General features: G+C 47.3%; 1 protein-coding gene across 4 annotated transcripts in view; it reads left to right on the top strand.

Moving 5' to 3' along the window:
• NXN (nucleoredoxin) overlaps positions 1–21454 on the top strand; it is a 139839-nt gene that overhangs the window by 96112 nt on the left and 22273 nt on the right. For 2 of the 4 annotated variants that reach the window (XM_029211051.1, XM_029211050.1), the window contains exon 2: positions 20547–20664. In XM_029211051.1, coding sequence (XP_029066884.1) covers positions 20547–20664 — 118 coding nt within the window. Of the gene's footprint in view, positions 1–19975; positions 20248–20546; positions 20665–21454 lie in introns of those variants that run through there. The other 2 variants (XM_029211053.1, XM_029211052.1) reach the window with 2 other exon arrangements.

Genomic DNA, 21454 nt, shown 5'->3' with positions numbered 1-21454 from the left:
TCAGCCATCATGGAAAAGAATTTTGGCAGATGCAAGGCTAGATTGGACCCCCTTATCTCCATCTCCCCTCGGGGACTGCTGTCGAGTTGCTTGTCTCATATGACAGGAATCGTTTTCTGCTGGTTTTGATTGAGTTCTCTGGCACAGTGGATAGGATTTGTTGTAGCACATTCATTCCCCTTGCCAAGGTACACAGCGTCTTTAGACTTAGAGGCTTGTTTTATGATTTCTCCCCACTAAACTTAATTTATTCTATATATCCCATGGCAGAACTAAACACTTGTGGGTATTTGGCTGCCAGAACTGGAGGTGGATCCGATGGGGCCGTGTCTATACTTGTTGAAGAATGAGAGGGTTGCTTCCTTCTGGGGCATATTTTCAGAGAGAGTTGTGCTAATTCAAACAAAACTTTTCAGCAAACTTATTCATGAATAGAATTTACGGGATAAATTTATTCTAGGGGAGCAGTCAATTTTTTGTTAGCCTTAGGGAAGGTATTTTGGATTGCATAGAAAGTGATGCCCTTCCTCTGCCTGTAACCTGGGGCATAGCTGTCTTGTTAGGACATGGTGGGACTCAGGAGATGCAAGGGCTGAGAAGAGCAGGGGCCACTGTGAAGGCTTTCAGCCGCTCCTATTACTATATGTCAGTGTATGAAAATTTTTTAACTTTTAAAACTCTACTCGGGCGAGCAGATGGAATCATTTAAAAGGTCTCAGCAAGAGGCCCCCCCCCCCCCCCCCCCCCCCCCCCCCCCGCTTCCCAGGACCTGCTATGACTTTCAAGGATCTGAAAAACCTTAGTGAGAAGAGTGAGGTAGGGTGGGAAATGAGAATTGGAAACAGGGATTCCAGATTCGTTCATTTAATCAACAAATATTTTTAGTGTGTGCCTACTCTGTGCCAGGAACCATGCTGGACGCTGGGGGCTCCATGGTCAGCCCTGCCCTCACGGAGCTCTGCAGGCCAGCGGGGAAGACAGACATGATTCGACAAGCCACACAAAATAGATAATGAAAATCGGGGCTATGAAGGAAGTGCACCAGGGCTTAGACGTATCATGGGGAACCTGGTCTAGACTTGTGGGGGGGTGAGAGGGGCCACTGGGCTCCCCTGAGGAAGTGATGTTTGATCCAAGATCCCCAGGATGAATAAGAAATAACCGGGGAAGTTGGAGGGCAGTACAGGCAGAGGGACTCAAACTTCAGTGGGCATAAGTGTTAACCTGGGAGCGTCCTTAAAAGTTACATGTTTGCATCTCATCCCCAGAGAGTCAGACTCAGTGGTTCAGAGGTGGGGCCCCCAAACCTATATCACCCCAGGGGATTCTGATGCAGGTCATCTGGGGAAATACTGTATTAAACGTTGGGGGACGCTCTTTCCCTCCAATGTGCAATGTTTGCTAAACTCCAGGCCTCCTTCATAAGGGTGGATGCACTTAGGTTTGGCATGAGTGTAACCCCAAGTGTTCAGGGGAACCTTGCCAGCTTCCTGGTCAGGGTGAGTTTTATGAGGTTCCTTGACGGAGACGTCACTGGCCATGGCCGAGGCGGGCTCTCCCTGCTAGGGCCTGTGGGAAGAAGTCATCGTGATGCTCCCAGATGGCAGGAAAGCTCAGACCGAGCCAGCAGGGTTTCCTCCTGACGAAGAGCTTTCTGGAGACTCTGGGGCCTCGGCTGACATGCAGGGGTAAGCCGAGCCCACCGGATTCTCTTCCCCCTTCTCGCTGCTACCTCCGCTGGCACTGGACCTGAGGAATTTGAGGTGGCAGGGCTCTTACTGGGATCGGAGCCGTTGGTTAAACTATATCATGTTTTTTTCCATTCTCTATTTCAAGTCTCTGGTTATATCAGGAGGAAGTCTTGATGTGCACCCCTTCTTTAAAGCTCTGGAACACTTGCTCGTCTCCTTTTCAACAGAGAAAGCAGACCTCAGAGCCTTTTGCAGGCAACAGGGGCTAGATCCAATTTAATAATCGTTTGGGCTTTGTTCTTTTTATTTTGACGCTTACCCTGTATTTATGGTAAGCGGTACTGGTTTTCTGTTTACAGCAGCAATATCAAATTTCCTTTCAAAATAAAAATATTTTTTTTCTTACATAAAAGCCTTATTTAAAGCAAACTAAGTAAATAAGAGAGTTAGGGATACAAACTGTAAATGATATATGTGAACAGCTGAATTTGGGAAATATGGGCCTGGAAGGAGCCATCTGGATTTTCCATCTCATTTAATCCTCATAGCAACCCTGTGAAGCAAGAACAGTCAGAGAAGTGAGCTAACCTGGCCGGCCTGGCCAACTTCCCTCTGCTCTCTCAGCCTGCCCTTCGTGGTGACTGGGGAACACGGGGAAATACACACTCTTCTGTGACCCTCAGCTCCCCTGCTTGCGCTGTCCCCTGCTCTCTGGGCCTTTTCCTGCTGTCTGTAGCCAGAGCTGCTCTCAGAGGAGCTGGGCCTCACCCTTTGTCCTGGCCTCCTTCGCTTCAGCCCGGGGAGCACGGGGTCTTCATTGTTGCGAGCAAAGAACAGAGCTCAAGGGCACGGGAATCCGGTCTCTTGACTGAATTTGCCTGTTCTTGGACACAGATGATTCTCTGGGTGGTCTGGAGCCCCGTCTGAAAGTTGTTGACATTTAACAGTTCGGTTCTGCTAAAGGTTGACAGGATTATTGTGCTCTTGAAAGTGGTCTGCATGTCCCAGAAAGTCCACACTCCTGGGGAATGAATTTGTGTGTGGTTTCTATTCAGAAGGCCTCAGCAGTTTACGTTTCCTAAGCAAGTGATTAGTGGCATATTCAAGGTCTGATTCACTGGGACATTTACGTCCTGGAGGAGAAAGTCAGTCCAGTCACAACCTCAGAAACTTTACACACTCTGTCCATTTTGGTTCTGCGGCACCGGTGGCTTCTGGAATTGGCCCACAAGAAGGTACTTGGCCTGGGAGTGTCCACAGAGGGCCGCCCCTCACTGAGCTGGATTTGGAGAATGAAAGTTGGTAAAGACTTGCTGTGTCTGCTCCTGAATGCCACACGTGCTGTTATACCTGCGGAATGTAGACTACGCGGGTTTTTTTTTAAAAGTAGCCACTCATCTTATCTGTAGAGGAAACCCTCAGGCTTCCTTCAACCTCCTGACTTATCTCAGGGCAGTGTCTCCTGGAGCCAAAGAGAAGGAAGAACCTTCCTGGCGGGAGAGCCACCCTCTCCTTGGGAACTAAAAAAATATAAATAAATAAATATTTTCAATTAAAAACATACTTCATTGTATGTAACTTGTTGCTTTTCCCAAAGGAAAAATAAATTTATATACTTCAATTAAAAATAATAAAATAAAAAATTTTTAAATAAAACTAAAGAGATCTGCAAAGATATAAAAAAAAAAAAACAAACCAAAAAAAGGCCTCTTCTCTGCAAGTTTGTGACAGTTTGACCACCACGGCCACCTTCCCTTAGACCCACAAGTCAGAGAGGCAGGCCAGTTTTTCTCCCATCTGCATGTAGTATTTTAGGCTCGTGTGTAAGGAGTACTGTATTTTAAGTTGGTGGCTGGCAGAGAGCGGAGGCCCTGGTACTGATTTGCTGTGTCATCGTAGGTGAATTATCTTGCTCCCATCTCTGCATCCCTGGCACAGGGAGGAGTTTCCTCCCCAGGGTCCCAGGATCCTGTGGGGGCAACAGAAGAAGTTTAGATGAGAAAGAGATTGGAAAGGGTTAAGAGCATAATGTAATTTTGCTTTTCTTTCTCCGGGCTTTGGAGCAGTGAGGACTCTGTGGTACACAGGGGCCCTCCGAGCACGCATATCCCCACATCTGTCTTAGTTAGGAGTTGTTTACAAAGAACAGAAATTCGCTCAAGCTGGCATCAGTAGGTTGGGGGAGGCTCTCAGAATACAGTTGTTAATCACACGGGCATCCAGATTCAGGAAGTAGGGTTCAGCTGGGATGCGGCGGGACCAGGATGGGATTTCAGAAACGGGTGTCTCTCCCTGCCGTGCAGTTTCTCTCATTTGCTTCTCGGTCCCTGACTCTCTAGTGTCTGTCTTCCTCGCTGTCCCATCTGTTTGTTTGGGAGGATAGGGGGCTGTAGGACTGTGTCATTACCTTCTTGTCCCTGGTCCAGCAGGGCTACTCCTGTCTCCATTTTACATGAGATTTCGTCCCCACCTCCACTGTCGCCTAAGCAGTACTTCACCTTTTTCACATCCCTGCCACACTTAGAAAATGATCGTTGTGTGTCTTCTGGGATAAAGGGACAGGGCAGGTTGTCACCAGAGGCCTAGGACTTGGGGGGTGGGGTGGAGACCCAGCTGCCCCGAGGGCTGAGAGGATCAATATGGCGCCCTCCTTTAACCTCTTTATAGATCACTGGTTGGGGAGCCCTGCCCTTACTGAACTGAACTTTGTATTCAATTTCTAAATTCCCAGGAGAGAGTAGAATTGGTCTCAGATCAAGTGTCCACAGGTTGGTCTCAGATCAAGTGTCCACGCTTGCTGCAGTCACCTGTGGCCTGAGGCCGGCACCCGGGGAGCAGACATGTCCCCAGGGTCCTCACGATGGGGACGATGGGGGTGTGTGGGGGGCAGGGACTGGCATCCCAGGTGGAGCATCCAAATAGCGAGCAGGCTCCTCTCCTCCCTTGAAGGTGGGGACCTTTGTCCTCAATCTCTGTGGTCCCACGACATCTGGCACAAATACTTGGTAGGTTTTGGACACTCAGTTAATGTCTATTGTTGAATGAGCGCCTAGGCCCGTGCGGGGTGGAGACCTAATGTTCTGCCGAGCGTGACACTTGACATCTCTGTAAACTCAGCCACCTCCCCACCCCCTGTGTCACATTGTGTGACGCTGCTTCGCCCCCATTTCTCCAGGACATCTCGCAACCAACCGGGGCCTTCATGCCGTTTTCCTCTTTCTCATTACCCTCTGAAGTCTCAAACCGAGAGCCTTTAACCAACGGGGCAGGCCGCCTGTGTTTTTGCTCAGAATGAGGCATTTGGAACCAATTGTGTGGTGGCCTCTTAGAGTTAGCTGTTTAGAAGTTAAACAACACACACTAATACTGCATTGTAAAAATGTCTTTCCGGCCAATGTCTTGGACTTCTGTGTTTCTGTGGAAACACCCATCTAAATTTCCTGCTTGATTTTTTTCCTTAATGGTCAAACATTAACTTGGCAAATACTACTGTTTTCTAAAATGCTGCTGCTGTTAAAGCAAGCAGCAGCAGTACCTTTCGGGGGTAAGAAATCAACATTCAGTCACTGGAAATAAATTGGTAGTGGTTGACATCCTGCTGCGAGTGACAGAGACCCTTGGCTTAATTAATAATTTCATCTCAGTTCCTTCACTTGCCCTGTTTTATAACAGCTTTATTTAGCAGAAAGAGAGATGTAAACGGATCTTTCTTTGTAAGAATGGGGGGATGTAATACTTTGTTCTGTATTGGCTCCCATATTTATTTCTATATTGGGTATGTAGCTCTTTCTTATTCTACATGAATCACTTGGATGCATAAATTCAAGGACATATGTTTGCAGCTCTCACACATCTGTCTTGAATTTCATCTTTTCCACCCCGTCTTCTACTTTCCAAACAATTTACCTCCCTCTTTCTCTCTCCCTGCTGTTATTTATTTCATTGTGCCGTGGAACCCTTTCATTTCAAGAGCCGGCGGAGGGGAACAATGCAGGCCACACAATCCATTTCTATATAAAGGCATCTTGGAGCATGGCGAGCATAGCTTCTTCATATAGGATACGATTCCTTTTGCTGGGGACACTGCTGGTCCAGAGCACATAGCAGCATGGCTGACCCTGGTTTCAGAGCTCTGGAGGAGCCTGGCTTGCTGGGTTCCCAGCGAGGTAATGTTGTTCCCATCATGGACCAATCCAGTCCAATTTATGGCTGACCTTCATGTGCCCGGCTCTGCGCAGAAAGGGCCCTTATGACTATCCTCTTTGATCTTTTTTTCCAGACTGAGAATTTCTCACATCATTGTAAATGTTTCCTTTCCTCCCCTTGTCATTTGGCTGGGGCTCCATGGGGACTTCCTGAAGCAGGAAAGTGGTAACAAGGGGTTTAACTGGGCACTCAGAAAGTTCTGCCAAGAAACAGAGCTTTCTGTGCAGCCAGGGCAAAAAAAAAAAAAAACCTTGATGAAATAACAATCAGGTAGGAAATTGAAAGAAGTACTCTGCTGATGGCCTCACGGTGGAGCAGGTATGGGTGGTGCTGAAATGATAAACATCGCTGAAATTCTCACAAACCATACTTCCGGCCCCTATTTTCATTTGGAGAGAGGACGTGGAAATGCTCACCCCGCTGACTTGTAATTTACAGCATTTGGGTTAGGAGGTGTTACGCAATCGCATTCCTAATCTACTGGAAGCTGCAGAAAGTTTTGAGCCTATTTGCCTGATTTGTTGTTTGGATAAGAACTTATTTAGTAGCTGTTTAGGAACCATGATGAATGTGTGAGAACGAAATACCAGCTCGCTTATTTTTCATGCCGCATCTGTAGAGTCAAATGTGAGAAGCTAGTAAACATACTTTCTTGGCCTGAACATCACCATCATCGTCGTCGTCGTCATCATGATGTATTGAATACCTACCAGGTGCACAGCGCTGAAGATGCAAAAGCAGCGTAAGATTTAGTCTCCTGGAGGGACTCGTCAGATGGAGGAGACACAAGGTGGTTTTGAGCCCTGGAAGGATGAACACAGTAGGGTCCTGGACGGGTGGAATTCTCTTTTGCTATTGACTTGCTGGATCACGTCACCTCCTTGAATTCCCTTGTTCCCATAGTTTGTGAAATCTCCCTCTCTTTCTCATTGGATCTTTTCTCTGTGTCCCCTTGGCCCTAGGGGTCCTGTCGTGTGCAGTAAGTCCGTGCTGCACATGTCATTCAAGCTCTGAGTCTGAGAGTTAGTGGAAAATCAGAGCTTGGAGCTCCAAGGTCATAGAGAACTGAGGAGGCTGGGGGAGCTCTGTTGTCCTCCCTCAGGAACCTGCACTAACACCGTCTCCTGGGGGAAGGTCTGTTTTCAGATGAAGAAGTTTTCTTAGTATGGATTTTAATTGTATTTACTTAGCCACACCATGCGCGGTTTGCAGTATCTTAGTTCCCCTACCAGGGATCGAACCCATGCCCCTTGCGGTGGAAGCGCAGAGTCCTAACCACTGGACCTCCAGGGAAGTCCCTGGGTTTTTATTTTAAAAAATTTAAATGAAAACAAAACCTTGCTGGCATTTTTTTTTTTTTTTTTTTGCAGAAGTCCGTTTATCAGCTATAGCCAGTTCCCAAATTTGATGGCCTTACATTTTGTATTGAACTGTGAGGGATGGATTGGCTGGGGCCAGGGTGGGGGCGGGCAGGGGGGAGTGGGTATGAATTGATGGCAGCTACCATCTTCTGGCTCGGGAGGGGGGAACGTGGGAGATACCACTACTTTGACAAGCAACTCCCTCCAGCAGAATCCCCAACTCTGCAAGGAACGGCAGCCTTCCTTCCCCACAGTCCTTATTCCTTGGGTTCCTGTCTTCCCTTTTTGTTTTGTTTTAACCTTATGGGCCCTATAAAAACCTGGTGTGCAGACCCTCAGAATTTATTTCTCTTTGGTATGAACTTAAACATTCTGGGTTGAACTTGTATGGTGACACGTCTCTCAAAGGAGGTGGCAGACCCAAGATCCCAGTGTTGCAGTAAAAACACACTGCTCAGGGTGAATGTGGGCAAACTTTCCCGATAATATCAGCAGAGGGATCCACAATGGCACAAGCCACAGAAACCCTATCCCCCCCCAGAAGTGAGTGCCTTGGGAGCTGTGACGTGGTCTCCCCAATTCCAGAGTGGTTCTGGCTCCTTGTCCTCTCTCCTCTGAAAACTCCCAACCCCCCTTCTTTAGTTCTTCTTTCTTTTTTTTTTTTGCGGTATGTGGGCCTCTCACTGTTGTGGCCTCTCTCGTTGCAGAGCACAGGCTCCGGATGCGTAGGCTCAGCGGCCATGGCTTACGGGCCCAGCCGCTCCGCGGCATGTGGGATCTTCCCGGACCGGGGCGCGAACCCGTGTCCCCTGCATCGGCCATCCCCCATATGCCCCCTTGATGGCATATGTTATTACTAGCCACCCCCTTACTGTTCCAAGCCACTCTGCCCAGTAGAGGCTTTTATACCAGATGGGGCTCTAGGAAATCCCTCTGTCAGCTTGTGAAAACTGCAGCACAGGGAAACAGAGCAGCCTCTCCTGTCTTTGGTGACGGCCAGAAAGAACTTGGCAGCCATATGTCCCTTTGTGATCCCAGCAACTGCTCATCTCCTGGCCTGTTGACTCATTAGGACAGGAAGTTGTGTGGCACAGTCAACGAACCTCTTTAATTGGAGTTGCAAATGGGACCAGGTTCCAAATATTCGGAGAACAGGACTCTCCAAGCCCGAGGTGAGGGATTAAGAAATATTTTGCATTTTAGCACTTTTGAAAGGGTAAGAAGAAGACATTTACATTTTTTGTCTTTATATTTGTGGACATCATTTCTTATCTCATTAATTTTTTCTTGTTGTTGATTGAAGCCAGTCCGAAGGTGCAGTTTTCCGAAAGGACCTTTAGTAGCAAAGTTGCCTGGTGAGTGACTCCCAGGAAGGAAGGAGGGAAAGCGGACGGAGGCCGTGGCCTCCGTGTCTTAGAACGTGTCGGCTCCTTCTGGACTGCTGGTTGCAGACGGGATGTAGCTTCATTCATAGGAACGCACTGTGGCTTTGTCACCAGAGTCACAAAGCTGCAGCCCACTGCCAGTGCTGGCAGCCAGGCCCAGGCCTCCTAGCCACATGAAACACCACTTTTTAAATGTTTAAGCTTCTCATGTCCGCTAGCATGGACACCATCCGTCCCTTTCGTCTCAGGTGGTCGTGGTTAGAATTAGTGGCCATTTCTTAGTTGTTCTGCCGCACCCCTGTTAGCAGGAAGGAGCATCCGTGGACTGGATGCTGGTCTGGAAAGTATCTGCATTTCCACGAAGAAGTGGAGCTTTTGCCCCTCCCAGAGCCGCTGCTGGGGAAGCAGATCCTCCTCTACTCTCCCTTCCTTCATCAGAGCCCATCTGCTTACCTTCTGGTAGGAGGCCTCTTGTAATCTATTCTGTATTTGTGTGGATTATTCTGGGTCCCAGCCCTGGCAGGGGCCAGTGGCCCTGTGATGTCCTGATCACCATTTTTCAAACACTGCTTAGCAAGTGCCCTTGCAGTTTGATTATGTGCAGGGCCCATTGCCCTAGATGGCCTTTCATCAGAGATTTCATCGTATTCTCTACCAATAGACTCTGGAAGGACACACATTAGAAGCGTTCTCATGTGAGTGTTTACTAAGCACGTCATATGTCTTATTTATCCTCATGGTAACCTTAGGAAGTATTGGGCTGGCCAAAAAGTTCATTCGGCTTTTTTCCGTAACATCTTATGGAAAAACCCGAACTTCTTGGCCAACCCAGTAGGTACCATGGGACCATTTTGCCATTGAAGAAAGTGAAGCTGGGGGGGCTGCTGTGTAATTTGCCTGAGGGGCAGAGCCAGGATTCCAGGCCATCTGCCCCCAGAGCCTGTGCTCTCAGCTGCTATGCGTGCTTCCCTCCCGCGTTCATGCGGTGAGGATTTGGAGGCCCCCAGAACACAGCAGTCTGCTTGGAGGAAGGATGAAGGGGCAGCGGTGGTTCTGTGTTGGACCTAATAGAAGCATAGTATGCGCCCCTCATGCTGGGAACTGGCAGGGCTTTTACAGTACTTTGGAGCCACAAGTGAAGACAGAAGCAGAGCTTGCTGTCAGCCAGTGAGGTGTGTGGTGGAAGGGTGGCTGCTGACAAGGACAGACGTCTCTCGGATAAAGAGATAAAAGGAAGAAGCAGCGTATCAGATCCTCCACCTCATACTAGCGGCAGAGTGGCTCCTGTTGTAAAAGAATATCTTGCAGAGCAAAGTGAGGCTCTTAAGAACTTAACAAGTCCCCACAGCACCAGGCTGGGAGTACCCAGCACTTACTCTGTAGGGTTGTCTCCTGGCCTGGTTCCTATGTCTGCAGGTGTCCCACATTGCACAAGGCCTAAGAAGTCATTTCCTACATCCCCGCCTCTGCCAGAATGTAACCTACAGCTGACATGGATGCTTGATGGGGGTTAGAGGGGTCAGCACATTTTTCCACTTAGGGTCAAGGAGAAATGGAAGTGTCCTCTTTAGGCCTCATCATCATTTCTGACATTTATCGAACACTTACTGTGTACCAGGCAGTGTTCTAAGCCTTATATGTATATTAATCCAGTTCATTCTAGCAACAACAACGTGGAGCAGGTATTGTTATTATCCTCACTTTACTCATGAGGAAATAGAGGCTCAGAGAGGTGAAGTAACTTGCCCCACGTCACCCAGCAGGGATGTAGCAGAGTTGCGATTTGAACCCAGGCAGCCTGCTCCAGAACCATGTTCTTAACCATTTTACCTATACTGCCTTCTGATAGAAGTACTGACTAAAGATTTGAGTGACCAACAAGGACCAAACTCAGCCCTGAGCTGTTGTTGCTTCTTGGGGCTGCCCCTGCATGGAATCACAGTGGTTTTATGGAGGAGGTTTGAAACAGTAAGCGTGTTTGATTGAACACACAGAGCCATTCCTGGCACGTTCATTGAACTAAGATGGAGCCAGGCTTCCTTCTGGCCCTTCTTGCTCACTTTTCCTGGCAGTTACCGCGTGTTATGCCTGCACAGAAGTAGTTATAGCTCCACTTCTGTGCGTGTGGTAAAATAGATATAACGTTGACCCTTTTTACCATTTTCCACTTCTAAACCATAAGACTCCTGAAGGCAGGCCTGGTGTCTCACACCCTTCATGTCCCCTGTGGCACTTTGATTATTGCTGTAAGTGAATCACACCTGCTGAATCTCTGCTGGATTGCGCAGCCCAGCTAGGTCAGCTGTAAATCAGCTAGAAAACTTACTATTGTGAGATTCGGGGAAATGAAGAGTAAATTTATAACATCCCTCCTACCTAGTCTTGTCTTTTTCTTTTACCGCAGCCTGGAGTAGCAGAGATGGACCCAGAAGGAGAGCGTGTGGTGTATTTCAGGCCTGGTGCCTTTGTCTGCAAGAAGCAGCGAGGACATGTTATTTTGTAAACCTCACTGCTCAAGGACCCTTAGGGCACAGGTCCTCTTTCTAAAACAGCTGTAGTGAAGGGGAAATTGATTGTTAATCTAGTTTCAGAGCTGCTCCCCTGGGAGGGCTTTGATTTCTCATAAGCTGGTGCAGGTTCCGATCAGCCCGGCCCAGTCCACTTGTGCCCCTTTCTTGATCTCACTGGTCCATTCTCTGTGTTGCTTCCAGACAGAGGAGAGCTGGGGAAGGGAAGGGATCAGAGACACGGTTAGATAAAGGGATAAGAGCTTTAATTCCACCAGCACTTGTTTTGGGTAATTTATTCTGCAGTTTAAAGAGCTTTCTGGGCCCCCAAGTCTGCCAAGGAACGAGGAAGAGTCTTGGTCATCAAGAAGCCCTTTAAACGGCTGAACTTGATTGTGTAGCTGGGCATCTAGTCTGGCTGACCCGTCGACAGTGTTTCCTCTCTCCCTTCCTTCCTTCCATTGTCATTCCTCCATTTGCTCACCATCATTTACTGAACACATAACATGTGCCGCAAGCACTGTACTTGGCCAACCGCTGTACCAGGCTGGAAACTTGGAGTCTCAGGCCAGATCACACACTGGGAATCCTGCCTCAGCAGCAAGGCTTGGTCTTAACTCTGGGGTTATGAGGACAAGGGCCTGCTGGAGCACTTAGAATGGTTCTGGGATAACAACAACAACAACCACAACAATAATAGCAGCTAACACTTATATAGTACCTAACCTGGGTCAGGCCCTATTCTAAGCACATGATATGACACATCTAATCTTTACAACAGCCCAGTGAGGTGTAGGTACTGTTATCTCCATTTTGCAAGTGAGAAAACTAAGAGAGGAGTTAGGTAGCTTGCCTGAGGTCACCAACTAACAAGTGGCCTGAGCAGAGTTAGACCTGGGCTCCAGAACCTGTGCTGAGTAATCTCTAGTGTATGTATATACCGCCTTGACATTGGACAGTGGGACAGGGGGATTTCCCTCTCACACTGCATATATAATGGGCTTTGGTCATGTTTGGTTAGAAAGGGTAGGGACGCTTTTGAAGATCTGTTTTCACATGCTGCTTCCAGAAAGGATGGTGTTGACCGTGGTCAGCCTTCGGTGGAAGGGCTGGAGTAAGGTCTGCCTGAGAAGGTTCCAGCTGACCTTGCCAAGGAGCTGGCTGGTTAATCCTACATCTATGTTAGCTTTGGCTTGATCCCACAGATTTTCAGCAGCTGTTGAGAAATTAAAAACTTAGACCCCCCCAGTCAAGTGCAAGACCCAGCCCTCAGAATGAGAGGCAGATTCTGTGTCACCCTCAGGAGCTGGGGCTTCTCAGAAATTGCCGGGTTGAATTTCCCTGTGGCATGTGTGGGTGCTGACTAATCCCACCAGGGTTTCCGCTTAGCTCAGCTTTAGAGTCTGCATTTTTACAGTTTACCAGTCCCCAATCCCATTCCTTTGGATATTTGCTTCATTGTTCGGTGGGTCACTGTAAAAGCATTTCTGGTCGGCACTCCTGGGATGATAGCTCCTACAGCAGCCTTGGGATCGCTAACGAGAACCTGCCACCAGGCTGAGGAATGGGAACTTTTAAGTAACCCGACAGCCCGGTTTGTCATCCTTTTTGCTTTTGGCCAAGTCTAGCTAATATTGTCTCCTCTTTCTTTTTGTCTATTTCATCTTTGCTGCCTTGCCTTCTGTATTCTAGGCTTTGGGCGTTTGCTGGGACGCATTCTCTCGGAGTTGCCTGGCCTCTGGGTAGCTATGAAAGGAGGCGGGACGTGGCATCAAAATGAACTCTGGGTGGACGTTGTGCCAGGATGCTCACTTGAGCGAGAGCAGGCATTGGATGTAAATAAAAGTTACTGGGTCTCTCCCACCTGCAGCAGTGCCTGTCAGCATGGCCCTTCTAATGAACCTGTTCAGTAGCCGTTAGCCTTTTTTGTCCTGGTGACCTGGAAGGAGCTCCTGCCCTCAATCCACCCCCCAGTTTCAGGTGCTGGAATGGGAACCGCCTGGCATGGCTCCTCTCTCTCCTATGCTCCTTGGTAGCAGACTGTATGGTATTTCACACTTCCAAGCCAGAATCAGACGTGAGGTCAGAGTTCTCTTAAAAAGAGAGAAAAGCAAAATCCAGGGTCAGTTTAAGAAAAAAAATCCAGATGCCTCTTTAAAATCTGGAAATCCAAAATGGGAGTGGGAGGAAGAAAGGGGGGGGGGAGGCAAACGGACCACATTAACTGGGCCCCAAATATGTACGTGTTTTGTAGAAGGTGCTTATGGCAAAAAGACCACTTGCTACAGAAGGAAATCCCTGTTTTCTGAGGAGTTTTATATGCAGCCTAGGCGGTTGATTGATTAACTTTAAAATAGAGTTGACAGGAAAACATTTTTTGAAAAGGATGCTGACAAGACAAGGGGGAAGTAAGCATAAATTTGATTCAGATATTAATAATGTGTCTCATGTGTGTAATGCTTTAGTTTTCAGAGTGTCTCCACACAACGTTACGTCGTTTAAGTTCCGTATGCATCCTGCGATGTGGGTATGACCGTGCTAGGCCAGCAGGCGTGACCTGCCCAAGGTCTGGTACCGTGTCACCTACTGACATCTACTGAGATGTCAGGGCCAGGATGGAAACCCAGGCCCTCCGAAGCCCATTTGCTTCCTCCACCACCGTTATTTCCTCCCAAGAAGAGCTTTGAGATAATGTAGAAGTACTTATGCTCCTGACTCTGGTTAAATGCTCTAATATCATACCAGGATAGACTATGAGCTCATTTCCTAGGGATCCTTAAAAAATAAGCAGCATTAGTGCTCTGTCCCAGGTGGTTCTGATCTTCACCATCCTGAAGGCAAAGGGATGAATTGGAGACCACCGGCGGTACCCAGCTCTGAATCAGTTTGGGAAGATGGAAGCTGCATATAGTGAGATTTTAACCTCCCACTCTTCACCATTGCATCATCTTCGAGTTTAGGTAAATGCTGATTTTTATTAGATTTTTCATGACAAGAGTAAAGATGGGGCAATATCACAGTTCTCCCAGTTGAATCAAGGTTAAGCCATGTACTAAAGTGAACTCTTAAAAGAAGGGGGTCTTTTTCCGGGGTCCATAGACCTCTTGGAGTCAGACAGGTTCAATAATCTGGCTTCAAAGAAATCACGAACTCTATGAAATTACACACAGACTTTTTTGTGCATGTGTATTTTCCTCTGGGGAAAGGATCTATATGTAGCTTTTATCATCAAAAGTGTCTGTGACCCCAAAATGGTTATGAAACCAATGTTTTAAGAGGCCTTTTTGAAAACCTTTAGTGGACTTGAGATGTCAGCCACACTTGAAGGCATGGAGGTGAATCTTGGTGATCATTTCTTTAAGCTCATCTCCAGTTGGCATAAAAGAATCGTCAAAGCGGACCTGTGTGACTTTTCTAACATAAATTGACATGGTTGGAATGATCATTCTTAAGCCTTCTGCACAGTTTCAGAGCAGAGTAATCGGGATGCTAAAACCTGAGACAGATAGTCCCAAGCAAATCTATAAATCACTGATGAATGATATAAGTTCCTAAATAAATCACTATCATATAAAATTAGGCCATGATATGTTAGTCTACAAAAGGATCAACTTTTCAGCGTCAGATGTGAGTCTAGAAACATAATTTTTTCCCACTAACCCAGTGGGTCTTTACTTGGAAACAAGGTCTAACAACAATGGACAAAACACAGCCATGACCTCTTGTCTTCCTTGAGATCCAGGGGGAAAGAAAGGGGAGGCTCTCTAGGGAGGGAGGAAGATAAGGGTCATAGGGGCTACAGTTTCTTTCCTCTCTAAGGAGGATATTGGGAAAAAAGAAATATCTGTGATGATCTGAGGTAGGACAAGGGGAGGGTGTTATAGTCCTTCTGCCTACATGAGGGACCCAGAAAAAATTGAATTCTTCCTTATCTGTTATGGGGGAGGGGACAGCACCTTTATTTTTAGAGTCTTAAAAGGTACTACACTAAAGCAGGCCTCATCCTCAGGTCCTCCTTTTATGACATCAGCTGGGGGATGGTCCTGACTCACACTGGGTGGCCCAGCATTTAGGGGCTATGTTGCCCAGGTACCATAAGTGGCCCAGCATTTAGGGGCTATGTTGCCCAGGTACCATAAGCCACCATTCCTCAAAAAATATCTAGCCAAGAGCCAATCACATGCTTATGTTTCAAGTATAATATGGGTGCCTACATTCAAACCGCTCTATTACAATCACATTACATCTGCCATCTTTATATTTAAAGCTCACAGGCTGCAGTTTCGTTTAGGAAAAAGACTAGCTAACAAAAAGCTTGTTGTTACAAGATGCCATTTGCTTGTGGGAGTCCCAAGTCCCTGGGGAGATATGATTATAGTGATCCCTTAACAATACATGTGACCAGGGAAGATTTCTTCTATGAAGGCAAGGATGGTTTAACTGTAGAGTGGTTACTAATGAAATATACCGCAACAAGTCAAAAGAATAACCTTAAAGTAACCATCCATTCCTGATAAAACTTTTTTTTTGTTTTTAATAGATCCATTGTTTTATTTATTTATTTACCCTTGGCTGCGCTGGGTCTTCGCTGCTGTGCGCAGGCCCTCTCCAGTCGCGGTGAGTGGGGGCCACTCTTGTTGCGGAGCACGGGCTCCAGGCGCGCAGGCCTCAGTTGCTGTGGCACGCGGGCTCAGTAGTTGTGGCTCTTGGGCTCTAGAGTGCAGGCTCAGAAGCCGTGGTGCACGTGCCTGGTTGCTCTGTGGCATGCAGGATCCTCCCGGACCAGAACTCGAACCCGGGACCCCCGCATGGGCAGGCGGACTCCCAACCACTGTGCCACCAGGGAAGCCCTTTTCCTGATAAAACTTTTGTTCAAAGTGTTAAGGAAGGCTATTTTTTTAAAAATTGTGGTAAGATAGACATACATAAAATTTACCATCTTCACTATTTTTAAGTGTACATTGCAGTGGTATTAAATATATTCATGCATGTTGTCGTGGTACCATCAGCACCATCTATCCCCATAACTCTTTTCATCTTTGTAGAACTGAAACTCTACACCCATTGAATAGTAACTCTTTCTCCCATCCCCCTACCCCCTGACAACTACCATTACAATTTCTGTCTTTATGATTTTGACTACTCCAAGTACCTCATTTAAGTGGAATCATACAGTATTTGTCTTTCAGTGACGGGCTTATTTCATTTAGCGTATGTCCACAATGTTCATCCTTATTGTAGCATACCCTTCCTTTTTCAGGCTGGATAATATTCAAGACTGTTTTGTTGAACATGTTAAAGGATATCTGTCTCAACGCAATGGCTAATATTACATATGATAGTAAAATATTACAGATATATCCATTACAGTCAGGTAGAAGATAAGGATGCTCGCTACTTAATATTGTTCTGGAAATTCCAGCCAGAATAGTTCTACAAGAAAAGGAAATAAGTAATATAAATATTGAAAAAATAAGATGAAGTTGTTTTTATTTGCAAATGGCGTGATTTTTTTATTCAGACTAAAGAACTGCTTTGAAATGTGTATAGTGGACCCTTGAACAACATGGGTTTTAACTGTGTGGGTCACTTATACACAGTTTTGGTGTTTTTTTTCCATAGTAAATACGATAGTACTGCACTATCTGTGGCTGGTTGAATCTGCAGATGTGGAACCGAGAATATGGCGGGCCACCTTGAGCATTCCAAGATTTTGGTATCTGCGGCAGGTCTTGGAACCAGTCCCCTGTGGATACTGAGGAATGACTGTATATTTAAAAATGAGCTGTTTTTACAATTCCATCTTTCCATTTGTGACCTGGATCCCACCATTTTGCCTATTCAAGGACTTTGCTTCTACACTTTTCCTTTTCATCAGTTTTCTTCTTTCTCTTCTGTATGATTCCCAGTTGCATATATTACAGTGTCTCCCATCTTTAAAATATCCTCCCTCTGACGTCATCATCTGACCTCATTTTTCCAGCTACAATCCCATTTCTTTGCTTCCTTTACAGCAAAACTCTTAAAGAGAGTTGCCTGGAGTCACTACCTCAGCCCCTTATCTGCTATTTTCTCCTCTTTTTATAACGTTTCTTCTTTGTGTTATTCTCCTTTTGATGTTTCACGTGTTGTCGGGACGACTTGGACTTGTCTGGGTCCCAGGCCCATTGTAGGCATGTGTGCTGGACAGAGCTGTGCCCCGTCCTTCCCTCTTCATTCCAGCGTGTCTGTCAGCTTCACCCCTGCGCTGACTCCTCCCCGACCCCATCAAGGTCATATGTGACCATTGGTGCCACATCCACTGGTCAGTTCTCTGTCCTCATCTTATTCAACATCTCAGGGCATTTGACACAGTGGCCTACACTGTCCTCTCCAAAACACTTTGCTCACCTGCCTATTGGGACACTGGAGTCTCCCTGTTTTCCTGTGTCACTCATCACTCCTCAGCCTGCTGTGGGTGGTACCAGGCTCTCCCCTGGGGTCCCTTTTCCTCTGTAGCCGTGTCTTCTCCTTGGATGACCTCACCTGGTCATCCAAGACTCTAGGATCCTCACAGATACCAAAATCCGCGGATGCTCAAGTCCCTTATATAAAATCGCACGATATTTGCATATAACCTATACACATCCTCCTGTACACTTCAGATCTTTTCTAGATTGCTTACAATACCTAATACAGTGTGCGTATAACGTAAATAGTTATACCTACAATGTAAACGCTATGTAAATAGTTGCTGCGCTTGGCAAATTCAAGCCTTGCATTTTAGAACTTTCTTGATTTTTTTTCCCCCGAATATTTTTTTTTTTTTTTTTTTTTTTTTTTGTGGTACACGGGCCTCTCACTGTTGTGGCCTCTCCCGTTGCGGAGCACAGGCTCCAGACGCGCAGGCTCAGCAGCCATGGCTCACGGGCCCAGCCGCTCTGCGGCATGTGGGATCTTCCCAGACCAGGGCACGAACCCATGTCCCCTGCATCGGCAGGCGGACTCTCAACCACTGCGCCACTAGCGAAGCCCTCCCCCGAATATTTTTGATCTGCGCTTGGTTGAATCCTCAGATGCAGGACCTGTGGATATGGAGGTCTGACTGTATGCTTAGAATAAAATTCCGTTATTTTTACACGTCTACAGGGCCTTGAAGATCTGGTCCACGACTGCCCTTCTGACCTCATCGTGGCTCCCCTCCCTGTCTGGCTGCGTCCACTATCACCTTCCCCATTCAGCCTCCCCCCGTGTGCACGTGACTTGTTTCATGTCATTATCTGTGCTCAAATGCCATTTCTTCAAAGATGCCTTCCAGAGCACTCACTAAAACGTGTACCACTCCCCCCAGTGTGCCTTCGCTCTTACCCTGCTCTGGCTTCTTTTTATTGCTTACAAGTGCTTGAAATTATTTTTCTCTATATATTCTTGCTTATATTGTCTGTCTCTCCCACTAGAATAGAAGCTCTGCAAAGGCAGCCACGTCATCTTGTCCCTTGGGCTGGCACATAGTAGGTGCTCAGTTAATATCTGTTCAATGAATTGCAGCACTTACCACTTGTAAAAAAATATCTTGGGAAAAACAGTGTATTTAACAGTGAGATAGATGTGTATCTCCTAAACATCAGTAAGTAAAAGAAAGATAAGCAACAAAAATGAGCATCATTTTTTCCTATCAAATTGGGAAACCTAATGGTAGTGATAATGTTGGTGAGAGTACCAGGAAACGGGTGCTCTCATTTGCCATTGGTGGAATATAAAATTGTCTAAGCTTTCATAAGTGATGAGTCATGGGTTATTTTTATCTCAGTTTTTGTGGTTTGCTATGTTTCCCATTTTTCCCAATAGTTACCTTTCCCCCCAGTAGTTACTTTTGAAATCAGGAAAATCTGATAATCTTAATCCCCCACCACCCCAACTTTTTTTTTTTTTTAACCTGGCTGGATCCTGGTACCAGCAAACTTGTAAAGCTAATCCCACTGGTAGGATGGTCTTGTTTTGTTGTTGAATCTCTTAAGAATGTTTAATCTGAATCCTGTATCAGGTTTCTTGGGAATAGTGCAAAATCGGTCACTGGAAACTTTATGGGCAGAGTCACCCTTGATCTGAGGTCCTGGCCGGTTTGGGGAGCCCAATGGAAACGTGAGACTGGGAAAAACATGCAGCACTAAGGGGGGCCCACCCAGTTAGAGGTGGGGTCCCACAACCCTTCCTGCCAAGACCCAGGTCTCCATAGGCTGGGTAGGCCTCACATTTCTTGGCAGATACACTGCCCAACTCCCTGGCTGCTTGGGACTGAGTTAAAAACAATGATCACAGCCACCCATGCCTTTTCCTCTGCTTTATGCAGCTGGATTTCTGATGCCTGTTTCCCTCGACACCTCCATACCCTATTGTACCAGTGCCCACAGGACCAGCCCCTCCTGTCTGGGCCCCAGGCCCCCGGAAGGGAGGCTCACAGCTGAATCACCAGTGGGCCATCCTGCAATCTCCCCTTGTTTCTTTCTTTTCTGGAGGTGCATTGGTAGTTCAACATTTCATTTCTTTACATCACTTTCTGGCCTTGGCAGTTCAGTTCCAGAGCTCTCAGCAGCCCACCTGACCAGCACCACCCAGACGGCCAGGAGCTTACAAAGGAGCCAGCACACACTCGGCTCCTAGCCCTGGGCCGTCGCCTTCACACTTTCTCAGCCTCGGCTCTCAGACCCTGGCCCTCTGACAGCTGGCACAGCTGACTGCAGGAACCTGCCAAGGACTGGGGATTGTTTTAAGTGGCACAGGGAAATGAGGGCTGGGGCTGGCTGGGGATCGTGCTTCCCAAGTGTCTGCAGGCTGAGTGGCACACACTTAGAGCGACTACCGATATTTCGGTGCATGGACCTGGTGAAGTGGGGAGAGGGGCCGATTTTAACTCTTGGTCATCTGTTGAATGCCCTTGTCCCTTCTCCCTTGGGGCCAAGGGGACACGGCCGAACACCTGCCTGCTGATAGGGTGGAGAGGCACCAATAAAAAGCCTCCCTTCCTGCCTTAGCCACCTGGTGGAGGTCTGACTGTATCTGAAAGATGCCTGATCCATCTTCATGTTTGTGCTTCTTAGAGACAGTGCCCATGGGGGAGGTAGGAGAGAAAAGCTCACCCAGGGCGAGTGTGGTTCTCTGTCGGCCTCTGCTGCGACTTGAGCCTGGGTGTGGCTCTGACTTGGGGTCCGCTCCACTGTCTCAGGCCGCAGGGACAAGTGGGATTGTAGCTTCTCTTGCCCCTTTTGCCCAGCCAGCCCTGCTTTCAATCAGTAATTCATTTAATCTGTACTTTCGTGTTTTCCAGCCTGTCTACCCCTGAGGCCCGGGAGGCTCCGAAGAACTCTGCAATTAATCTGGTTTGGATTTAACCACCTTCTTTTACTTTTCTTCTTATAGCTTAAACTTTGGAACAAATATCGAATTTCCAACATTCCATCACTAATATTCTTAGACGCCACCACCGGGAAGGTCGTGTGCAGGAATGGGCTGCTGGTGATCCGCGATGACCCAGAGGGTAAGACCTTGCTTTGTCCACCCGTACTCCCTGCTCTACCCCCCTGCCCTGCCCTCCTCCCTGTTGGTAGAGAGTGTATAAAGGAAATATATGAGTGTGGGTTTATTTGGCTAGAGAATATTGTCTTGATGAAATTACAGTATTCTCCAGGTCGTGGTTAAGATTTTTACGGAGATCAGAATGTCCCTCGTGGGGGCTTTAATTCGTGGGCCAGCGGAGATGGAATCTGAAAGAGGAAGTTTAGCTTTGAGGGCTGAGGAGGCCATTGAGAAGCGGCTTGAGCCCAGATTCCGACTCCTAGTGCTGTTTCAACGGCAGCTCTCACCTTCACAATCAGAGGCAGGCTGTGTGGTTTCGGGGTTTTTTCTCATTAAAATTTTACCGTAGCGAAGTCGCAATCTCTGCATTGCTCTGCTGGCCTGGCGGTGAGGGCCCCTCAGTTCTTGGGGCTGCTCAAGTCCTAAGCCTTGGTCTTGCTGACTGGCCGGGTGGCTGGCTGTGCCTGGGTGGCTCTCATCACCCTGCTCAGAGGCTGTCCAGGGCCTGTTTCTCTCCTTCTCTCAACCCCCGCCCCCCAGCCCTGTGCACTGGAGTCATAAAAGTCATAGAAGCGTTACAAGATCCAATTGGAGGATTCAACCCGGGTCACAAATTTTCCCAGTAAAAATTTCACCTGCTTCAAAGAATTGTCCTCAGTAAAAACCAGGGCAGGTAGAACCAAGTCTTTACCTTCTGAAATATAAACACACACACACACACACACACACACACACACACACACACACACACA

This window comes from Monodon monoceros, unplaced genomic scaffold (genome assembly GCF_005190385.1).
Source record: "Monodon monoceros isolate NGI ecotype Baffin Bay Population unplaced genomic scaffold, NGI_Narwhal_1 Super_Scaffold_9, whole genome shotgun sequence".
NCBI lineage: Eukaryota > Metazoa > Chordata > Mammalia > Artiodactyla > Monodontidae > Monodon > Monodon monoceros.
The sequence above is the reverse complement of the archived record's forward strand: the minus strand, read 5'-3'. Positions and strand labels throughout refer to the sequence as shown.